Source organism: Magallana gigas, chromosome 8 (assembly GCF_963853765.1).
Source record: "Magallana gigas chromosome 8, xbMagGiga1.1, whole genome shotgun sequence".
In the NCBI taxonomy this organism is placed as follows: domain Eukaryota; kingdom Metazoa; phylum Mollusca; class Bivalvia; order Ostreida; family Ostreidae; genus Magallana; species Magallana gigas.
The window spans coordinates 13,407,488-13,418,598 of record NC_088860.1 but is presented as its reverse complement, the minus strand read 5'-3'; the positions used below and the strand labels follow the sequence as shown (position 1 = coordinate 13,418,598).

The following is an 11,111-nucleotide window of genomic DNA, read 5'->3' as shown; positions in this document are numbered from 1 at the left end:
TCTATTATTTATGTACCAAATATAAAGATATAAGCGGCCTTGAAAAATGAAAATTTGATGAAAAAATAGTCATACATGATATCATATTTGGCGATTTCGTTGTGATATTGTTGGTAAGTGAATGGGAACAAACAAAAAGTTTATTCAAGGAGAATTTAATGAGACTGAATTAAAAATGGTTTCGAACAGAGCCATAAATAACTGTTTATCATTATTATCAACCCTACGTACGTTGTACGTCGATCAGCTGTACAGATACTGAGGTACTGTGAAACATGTTTCAGGACATGTATACTACATGTATAACTTTTATTTCTAAAACAGCTAGCTGTGAAATGCATGGTGTGAATAAGTTTTAGTTATAATTATCTCTCATGCCTTCATTTCCAGACTATTATGTATTTATTATTCTCTCTTTAGACAGATAGAGGAGTATAGGCGCATCTACCACCATGTCATTTTCACTCAACCTTCCTCCGTCTGTGGTTGCTAAAAAGACCAAGACGGAGGAGCAGGATGAGCCAAAAAAGAAGTCACGAGAGGACTGGCGGAAACAGAAGGAGCTCGAGGAGATGAGGAAAGCTGGAACAGCGCCAGCTATGACTGATGAAGAGGGAAAGTGAGTTAAAGAACAACTTTTTGTTAATGACTTTGAAAAATTACTTAGTACCCAACTATTAGGGAAATATGCATTGCTCAATATAATTTTCTTCATCATTTAGCTTATTGTGCAGATTATTTATATATTCTAATTTATTTTTCACAGAGAAATAAATCCCCATATTCCCCAGTACATCATGCAAGCTCCTTGGTACTACCAGGCGACACAAGCAACACTAAAACATCAGAGAATTCAAGAAGATAAGATAAAAACATATGAGGACAGAAATACATGGTACAAAAAGGGTCTTAAGGAGGTAGGAATGACAACATATTGTATTTTACTCACCTATGTATACAGGTTAAGTTAACCCTTGTAAGCATTTTGAAATTGAGGTTTATTTGAATCTAGTTTGAAGCAAATTTTAAAACATGTTAAACATGACAAATTTTAGGGCCCTGTTGCTACCAAATTCAGGAAAGGAGCTTGTGAAAATTGTGGTGCCATGACACATAAGAAAAAAGACTGCTTAGAGGTGAGAGTGATATCATCCTTTCTGATTATTTCTATCATAGGTTTTTTAATGCAATTATTTGCTTTTCTACTACTACTGGTGTTTGAATTATTCTAAGATTAAAAAACTGACATTTATCATCCTTATTTTCAAGGGGGTAATTTTAAAAAGTTTTATGTTACTATTGGACCCTATGAGAACTTTTATTGAAAATAAATCATAGTTTCACATTTTTTAAAAATACATGTAATTTTCTTTTATATATCAGTTTTCTGTATGTAATCAGCTTCACACAGAAGCTTTGCCATCTTCTACCACAGGAGGAATCACACTAATTTACTTATTACAAAAAATGTTATTTTTAGAGGCCAAGAAAAATAGGTGCAAGATTCACAGGAGATGATATAGCACCAGACGAGCACATAACCCCTAATCTTAGTTTTGATTATGAAGGCAAGAGGGATCATGCAGCAGGTGTAGATGTAGAAGATCACCAGATGAAAGTGAGGGAGGAGTACAGTCGATTAGAAGAGGTGGGTGTGTGTTCTCAAGATGTAAGAACCAGAATCACTCAGTTGACCTACTGCTATCCATGTTTGTCCACTGTTAATTAGTTTTGAAACACTTTCTACTTCTTTGAAATTGCAGGGTCAATTTCATTTGACAAATTTGACCCCAACCCTTTAGCAACCAGAGAAGATTAAATTGTAGAATTTCTGACATTAGTATAAAAGCATTGTGGTGTAGCACAATTTCAAAGTTCAAACAGTTACCCTGATACATGTGTACAAATATTTGGACCTGTGAGGGATGAATCATGCCAAGTTTAACATAGGAGCATAAAGAGAAAATCTTCTAAAGTCTTATTACCTATTATTCTTCAATTATATAATATTACCGTGCAAGCATTCTGATGTAATTTGATAGTGTTAGTCATTTGTTTTTCGTTTTTTTTTTCAATATGTGTATACCTTTCCAAAGTTAAGAGTTTTATGTACTAAGAAAATTAATAAAAGGAAATCAGATGAGCTATGTGGCCCATGAGACTCTTGTTTGATTTTTTATCAAGGAAATATTTTGATTTTTGATACTGTTTGGAAATTACATATAATTGTACCCCAATATACATTATATATATTATACTTGACATCTTATATTTTGTAGGCTAAGAGGATGTTAAAGGAGGCAAACTTTTTGGAAGGCAAAGAATCAGCTGAAAAGGTACAGTAATAACATATTCAGACATTGGTATAGAGTACCCGTCAAATGAAAGACATAAAAAAGAAATTCTGATTAATTTCTCTAGAACAAAAATGTAGAGAACTAATTTAAAATACAGTGTACTGCATTTCAATAATCCAAAAATGATTGATTTTACTGATAAACTAAATATAAGGATTTAATTAATTTTAATTTTTTGGTACCAGTAGTGAGTACTATACATTTTATTCACGAATTGTTTCTTTTTCTTCTACAGTCACAAGACAGTGAGGATGAAGACAAATATGCTGATGATGTGGACATGCCCGGTCAGAAGTTTGAAACGAAACAGCGAATCACAGTCAGGAATCTCCGTATCAGAGAAGACACGGCTAAAGTAAGACTCCTATTCAAGCACTCGCAATCCTCGATCAGGATTTTTAACTAGTGGTAGATCGTCACTGTATTGCATATATTTTAGATTTCGTTCAGTCTTTGCTTATTTTTCAGCAACTGTAGGTGGAATTATTTTTGACTTTTGCTTTCAGTACTTGTATAACCTTGATCCAAACTCGGCTTTCTACGATCCCAAAACCCGCTCTATGAGGGAAAATCCATACAAAAACACAGGAAACATAGAAATGGAGTGAGTTAATTTGGAAAAAAACGGCTCACTGATTAATAGAATCAAAAGGGGCATTATCTCTCTCAGTATTGTTCATTAAACTAGTGCTAAAGTTTATATTATTGTAAATAACACAAATACCATACTTGTATTTCCTAATTCAAATAATGTTATTTATAAAATATATCTTACCTTAAACTTTCATGCATTTTATAGGCAAAAATATGCTGGAGACAATTTTGTCAGATTCTCAGGAGATGCACATCAGTTTGCCTCAAAGCAAGGTAACTAGCCAAAATCAAATTGTTTTAATCATAAATTTATACTTAATTATGATTTTAAAAAAATGTTTACATTTAGTCATACAATAAAATCAGTGTACGGTAATTGTAAGTACTTAATAATTCATATTGTTTCCATTGCAGTGTTTGCATGGGAAGCTTACGAGCATGGAACTGATGTCCACCTACAAGCAGATCCAACTAAATTGGAATTGCTTGCACAGGAAGTTCAGAAAAGGAAAGAAGATTTTAAGTCTACAGCCAAAGATAGCATTCTCAGCAAATATGGGGGGGAGGAGCATTTGCAAGCCCCGCCCAAACAACTCCTATTGGCTCAAACAGTAGGAATTAGTTTTTTGAACCTTAGTTATTAACTGTTTTCTAAACCCAAACTAATCTTGCACTTACTTACTGGCCCTAAGGTTAGAAAGCATATGTAAGTCTCAATGGGGATTTCTGATTATGCTCGTTTTGTCAGTATGTAAAGTACTTGTTAATATGCAGTAAGACATCACTTTGTTTTCTAGGAAGACTATGTGGAATATTCTCGACATGGTTCAGTTATCAAGGGCAATGAAAAACCAGTGATTAGATCAAAGTATGAAGAAGATGTTTACCTAAACAACCACACAGTAAGTGTACAATTAATGAGACTCTTCACAGTACCTGTTCTAAAACAGTTGGAAATCTGAACATTTTGCATGTTTTTTGCAACCCTTGATGGTAACAATCAAACAAGAAACATCTCTTTATATTTTCACTTATTTTGAATTCATATGGAAAATAAATACTGTAGATTCCTAATTAAATGCGAGGAATTAATAACCTCTTAAAATCATGAAAAGTACATCTCACAGATTTTAAATCTTGCTTTGATTTTTCGAAGAGATGTAAACTTTATAAAACTATGATAAAAATTCGGCATTCATGATTTTATATAAGTTTTTACGCAAAACTGTTGAATCAAGTAATTAACTTAAGTACTTGTGTAAAATAACTAAGGAATCTACAGTAACATAAATACATAGTAAGGCTGCATGAGATTTTGTTAGCCTCTGTTCAGAACCTAGCTCTAATAGGTATATATTATTAATACATGTATAAAAAATATATTAAACATTGCTTTCAGTCAGTGTGGGGATCTTATTGGAAGGATGGCCGATGGGGCTTTAAATGTTGTCATAACTTTGTGAAAGAGTCTTATTGTACCGGGGCTGCAGGAATTGATGCCTCCCATGTAGACATCATCCCAGCCATCGGAAACGGGGAGGAGGCAGGTGAAGAGGAGGAGGAGGAGGAACCCAAATCCTTGCTACAGGTCAGCACCGTTCTATCAGTCACTTTATAGCTGTTTTTATCCTGATGATTTATTTTTTTCTATTTTCACAGTTGTATGTCTGCAGTAATAAAACATGCAGAAATTAAACAAACTTCTAAAGTAGCAAAAAAATCAGTACAAATTCCCTGTACTTGATTTGTCACAAATATGCAACATCTGAAAAACTTATTTATGATTCTCTCTACAATATAACACTTTAAACATTACAGATATATACAGGTTTAGTGAAAAATAGGTACATGAAAATGTTTAATTATTACTCAATACCTGCTTTAAAATTTTCCAAATGCTTTCCATTTCTTTAGATGTTTAAAATGTTTATTAGGGGGCTTTGTTTAGGCATTAAAATAAAAAAAAATTATTTCAGAATGTCTTGGAATGTTTTTTTTAAAACGGGGTTGAAGTACCAGTATTTGGTACATATATATATATATAGGTATACATCACAAGTCTGTGTGATCAACTCTAACAGCAGGCTATCTTGATATATTGTAGCAACACCAGGAAAAAATGTTAAGCGAAAAGAAAAAAAAGAAGAAGAAAAAGAAGAATAAGAGGAAGCACAAGAAGAAGAGCAAAAGTAGCAGTAGCGAGTCAGAATCAGAGGACGAAGAGAAAGTCCGGGAGAAGAAACTGAAAGAGGTATGTAAAAATCAATGTGATTGGCTGAAAACTGATCTACAATGAATTATGTGTGTTGCATCTATCTACATTTTAAGACATGTATGATGTTAAAATGTTAGAATTTTACAAAATCTACTAATTACAAAACATTTTTTCAGTTTTATAATGCAAAACCTTTATCCTGTTAGAACCCATGTAGTTTAAAAATATTTTATCCTTCGCTATGGAGCAGTGTTATTATTTTTTTTTTTCATTACTGTAAACAATGTTGAACATATAGTAAAATATTTCATATTTTTTCTTATCTTCTTCATTTTATTTATCACTACAATACAATTACATGTACTTATAAATAAATCTGAAGTAGGGTTTAGAAAAATTACTTTTTGATATATTTGGTTTAAATATTGGAGTTGATATGTTACAGGCCTTAAAGAAAGAGGAAGAACACCAGAAGAAAGCTGATCACTTGCTGTCACTGGACGAGAGAAAGAGACCTTACAACAGCATGTACGATAATGTGGCCCCTACAGACGAGGAGATGGAAGCCTGGAGGATGAAACACAGGAGGACCGAGGACCCCATGTCACACTTCACGTAGCCTAGAGGACCTCATTAAAACTTGTCAAAGGGACCTCATAATGTACACCTTAACACAAAAGATTGTGACTAGAATCAAAGTAAAACATTACGGTACATAACTAAGGGAACTCTGATGAAACCTAAATCAAAAAAATATAGGTCTACAATGGCACACTTCATGTAGTAAAAGAGGACCTCATCAAAACTTGTCGAAAGGGACCTTAAATTTACAACATAAAACAAGAGTGTTGCTAAAATTCATGTGAAACAACACATAACTAAGGGGACCTTTTTGAAACCTCAAAAAAATATACTCACTGACACTGTCACAATTTATGTAGTTGAAAGGACCTCATTAAAATATGTCAAAGGGACCTTAAATTAACAGAATAACACAAGATATTGTTGATCAGTTTGAAACATCACATAAGAAAGGGGACTCTAATGAAATCTAAATAAACATGTACATTGTAGTTGTAAGGTCCTCAATAAAACCTACTTTTAAACAGATCTGCATTCAGTTCATTTTGAAAGAGGACCTTTCTTTAAATCATTTTATAACATGCCATGGCGTTTCTTTGTGTTTTGTAAGATAGCTGGAATAATTTGTCATAAAAATGAATTGAATATGAAACACAGGAATTATATTTGTTGTTATTGAATGATAGAAGTGGCAAATGTTTATCTTTTTGTATGAAAACGACAATATCATGCAAATAATTACACCCTACTTTACAGGTAGTTGTGTGTCAACTTATTTTCTTCATCATTTACAAGAAAATAAATTTGTACAGAATATCTCTTGATCTTTCTGCATTTCTTTTAAGGAGGTATTTTTTTAAAGAAAAAAACACCATACTTTTCATTTCTAATACTGTACACAGTAAAATTTGGATGTATGTAAATCTATTTAAGTTCTTACATTATCTTATATTTACAATTACCGAGTATGATTCCCTCTATTTCTTACGCATGTTACGGAAACTACAGAAACAACCAGACTAAAATCTACACGCCCTGTTTATTGATTGGTCGAAATCTAGAGCGACTGAAACTGACAGGACTGAAATCTACACGCCCTGTTTATTGATTGGTCGAAATCTAGAGCGACTGAAACTGACAGGACTGAAATCTACACGCCCTATTTATTGATTGGTCGAAATCTAGAGCGACTGAAACTAACAAGACTGAAATCTTTACGCCCTGCAGGCATGTTCACGAAGCTATCTTAGGACTATGGTTCGTCCTAAGTACATCTTAGGATACGTCTTAGTCTTAAGTCTGTTTCTCGAAGCTCTCCTAAATTTAGGAACCGCCATAACTTTGTCCTAACTTTAAGACATCGCCTACCTTGTCCTAAGACAATCCTAAAGCTATAAAATCACGTTTTTAGGGATATTGGGATGTTGTGAAGCCTTTTCTTAAGACTGGTAGAATAAGCCAATATTTTCCACAGTTCCAGCATTTTCGACAAACATCAAATTCCTAATCCGGGAGGGGGGCCATAGTCAATTATTCTATCATGTATGTTCTTTTAACAAAATGATGTGGAGGGGGACCCGAACTCTCACCACTTCCCCGTTGCTACATGCCTGCCTTGGAGCTGACAAATTAAGATTTTTTTTCCGCAAATACTATCTCTGTTTGACGAATGAAAGTTATTCACTTATTCAAGTTTTTTTCATTTACATTGTACACTAAATGAGTTACAGTCATTATTTTGATTATAATAATTTTGATAACAATTATTTAAATTTCCTTTGCTATAAAAAGTAAATTTACATCGGGTTACATATACCATGCGTGATCATTCCTAATTTTTATCACTTTATTCTGAAAAAAAATAATCTTTAAACAATTTGTAATGTTGAATGAACTGTATTTATATATTTTCGAGATATATTACAACTTATTTCTTATTTAGCATGTTCGTGTATTCTATATATTGCAGATTAATGGGAAATTGGTTGTGTTTGTACGAGTACATGTGTTTCCTCATGTAACGTTTCAAATTCTATGAAAATCGCGTGTTTATGTATTACATCTACTTGAATGACAAGATTCTCAAATATTAATCATGAAATGACAATACACACGTGTTGTTTACATAATTATCTGCTTGTAAGTCAATTCTGTCCTGATAATTATTTGAAATTTTTGGGGCTTGTAATACTTTTTATTTTATTTTTTTTTATTTTATTTTTTTTTTTGGGGGGGGGGGTCATTTAAAGAAAAACAAACCCAATTGTTATTGTTAATTGATATATATTTAGGTAAATGTAAAATTATTAAAATGCGTACATTAAAATTACTGGTTTTAGGCCTTTTGTGTTAACTACCGAGACGTACAATTTTCTCTGGCAAAACGTTCAATGATTCATCCCTACACAAGTCTCTCAAATTCGATCTGAATGAATAATTGTGAAAAATAAGAATGGTTGTAGAAGGTTAGGATATCCTTACTTAAGATGTTCCTAAGTAACCGTCGAGCTACATCTTAAGACGTGACCTAAGTTGATCTTAGGATGTTCCTAACTTTTCTCCTAAGTCATATCTTAGGAACACACTTAGGTCATATCTTAGGAAAGTTTCGTGAACATGCCTGCAGTTTATCGATTGGTCGAAACCTACAGTGACCTAAGAAAAATCACAAACTGCAGGAAATAATCAAGATGATGTCGGACTCAAATGATGTCAAATTCCGATAGGAGACAATTTGGCTGTTGGTTTTAGCTTACGTACGGATGTACATTGATATCAATTTAGTGAATTTTACTTACTTTAGATACTAGTAATCAATTTATCACTTAGTTAAGAGAAAGATGTAAATATAAACAATAAGATACCTTCTATGATGATTCATGCGGGATATGAAGGTAGCGCGGTTATGTATTTTTTTATCGAATATTATATATTAAATAGCAAATTGTTTTATAATCTTCAAATTTAAAACATTGTTAAAAAATTTTGTTCGTATTTATATTCACATTATTCCTCCAATTAGAATCTGAAAATTTAAAGTTTAATCGTGTGGGTTTTTTTTTTTAAATTAAATGAGTGTATGAACTGAACGCATCGCTTATTATTGAAGAAATATGAGCTGCATTTTTTATGTCGGAAATTTGTTTTACTTATTTTCCCTAGCCAAGGGTTTTTGGTCCACTTCAAAAACCCTTGGCTAACGAAGATGGTTTTAATGACAAAGAAAGATTATGGTTTATAAACCGAGTTTTTCATATTTTTGTGGAGCTCGAGACCCTGACTGGGGCAAAATTACAATTTTGTCGTCTTGTACAAAAACTGATTCGTAATAAATATTCCTCTAATAGAAGAGAAATCTTTCTTCTGATAAAATTTGATGATTTTTGAAATTTATTAAAACGGTTTAAGTTAAATGCAGATTTATCATAATAGCAGTTTATGCAGCAAAATACAGCTCATTAGTTATACCGATACATAAAGTTCTGCAAAATGAACTATTCGTAAACTTTTCGTTATTGTTTTATTTAAAATTAACTGATTGAAAGAGAGGGGCTAAAACTTCCGTAGAAAACAAATAAAGAAAATTGAATTAATTAAGGTGGTATGGGACACATATCGATATTAATGTTGATAAAAGTACATTGTTATCAAAATACTTGAAATCACCGTTTTAAAATTTTTCAAATTTTGACCCAAAAATATATTTTAAATTTTTTTGGAAAGGTAAAAATTAATAAAACTCCAGAGGGATTCGAACCGATGACTTTCAAATTCGCAGTAATGCTCTGACCCATTGCCCTACGCTGTTGGTGTTAGGTTGCAATTTCGGGAATGAAAAACTTTGCTTGAATCAAAATGCTGCCGGATTTTATTGTTTATTTCGCTCAGAACTACGTCACAATATGGGGTGCCCCATACCACCTTAAGGTCCGATGCGACATATCTTCCATTGTTCTTTTAAAAAAAATTCTTGTGAAGATTTCCACTGCGTAATTCCATAATTACCGGTGTTGTATAGCAGTTTTTCCCCCATAGTAGCTTCTCCCCCCGGAAGACCTACTATATAGTAGCCTTTCCCCCTGGGGGGAAAAGCTACTATATAGTAGCTTTTCCCCCATAGTAGGGTTTCTCCCTCACGTTTTTGGTTCAGATTTTATAAAAAATATTGATGGAAATCCAGTAAGGATTAAAATTAATGTTTCTACACTCCCAGGTTGCATACATGTACAACTGCATTCATCTATAAGGGCTAAGTTTCGTTTTGCCAATTTATTATTTTTATAGACTATGCTGAAAATTGAACATGTGTGTAATGGAATTGCACACAAAACTTAATTTAGGTAATTAATTTAAAAAAAATACTTGGTTTTACAAGTTATACACTTAAATGCAGAATTCTGTGTTCTGAAATTGTACTAAGCGAGAATGTTTTAAGAATTTTTTGATAAATCTATCAGACTGTCTGTCTGTTTTTGAAAATTTCATCCAGGCTAAACCTCTGTTTTAAAGAGATTTTGTTTCCAATGTTTCAGAGCCCGATTTTTAAAATCCTATTATAATGATTATAGTGCATATTCTTAAGGGTCCAATGTCTCATAAACTAGAGATGACCATATCACCATATTTTCATAGTGGCAGTGGTTTACCACTTGTAGATGACTCTGAAAATTTCAGCCCTCAGGGTAGGGGCCATTGATGTTTCAGGGCTCGATGTTTAAAACCCCATTATAATGATTGAATAGTGTTCTATAAGTAGGGATCCGAATCTCATATTCTAGAGATGACCACTTAACCATATTTTCACAGTGATAGTGTTATACCACTAGTAGATGACACTGAAAATTTTAGCCCCCATGCAGGGTAGGGGCCTTTGTTGTTTTCGAGCCCGATGTTTGAAATCCAATTATAAAGAAAATGTATTTTTTAAAGGCCCCATATCTCAAAAACTAAAGATGGCCACATGAACATATTTATACGGTCATTTAAAAGTAAAAACATCATTTAAAAATACACAATCGCTCATATATTTCCTTATCAAAATGATTGAAAATAACGATTCTGCTTTTCTTTTTTAAGAACTATATATAATATGATTTAAATTTGGCCCCCATAATTCGCAATTTTTTAAAGTGTTTCGGGTACAGTAAAATGTTATATTATTTTTTAGAAGAGTTGATTTAAAATATATGTTTTACCTATTCATTTGGTTTATTTGCACTCACTTGCAGTATATGACGTCAGAAGTAACGCTATTACTACAATTCAATCAAAATCGGTCAAAAATTGACATTTTTCTTATCCGTTTACGAATGGGGAATATAGAGCGCATGCTTGAACAAAGATATTTTTTTGTTACTTATTAG

At 32.6% G+C, this 11,111-nt stretch overlaps 2 protein-coding genes across 3 annotated transcripts in view; both read left to right on the top strand.

Moving 5' to 3' along the window:
• LOC105333767 (ribonuclease H2 subunit B) overlaps positions 1-11,111 on the top strand; it is a 122,653-nt gene that overhangs the window by 6,934 nt on the left and 104,608 nt on the right. The window lies entirely within an intron of this gene.
• LOC105330483 (pre-mRNA-splicing factor SLU7) lies at positions 54-6,566 on the top strand. Of its 2 annotated transcripts, none has more exons than XM_011432192.4 (14): positions 54-113; positions 421-619; positions 767-917; positions 1,056-1,136; positions 1,481-1,648; positions 2,280-2,336; positions 2,593-2,712; positions 2,864-2,961; positions 3,157-3,224; positions 3,366-3,562; positions 3,749-3,853; positions 4,351-4,539; positions 5,056-5,202; positions 5,612-6,566. In XM_011432192.4, exons 2-14 carry the CDS (start codon positions 453-455, stop codon positions 5,783-5,785), a joined length of 1,722 nt encoding a protein of 573 aa, XP_011430494.3. In that variant the 5' UTR covers positions 54-113; positions 421-452; the 3' UTR covers positions 5,786-6,566. The 2 variants fall into 2 exon arrangements, with proteins under 2 accessions (XP_011430494.3, XP_011430495.3); XM_011432193.4 differs by having other exon boundaries at positions 78-113; positions 425-619.

Bases quoted from the DNA above. Each gene is read 5' to 3' on its own strand.
- LOC105330483 (XM_011432192.4), top strand. From the start codon at position 453: ATGTCATTTTCACTCAACCTTCCTCCGTCTGTGGTTGCTAAAAAGACC. The intron at 1,137-1,480 runs GTGAGAGTGATA...TGTTATTTTTAG, and splicing joins AGAAAAAAGACTGCTTAGAG to AGGCCAAGAAAAATAGGTGC. The intron at 2,962-3,156 runs GTGAGTTAATTT...TGCATTTTATAG, and splicing joins ACAGGAAACATAGAAATGGA to GCAAAAATATGCTGGAGACA.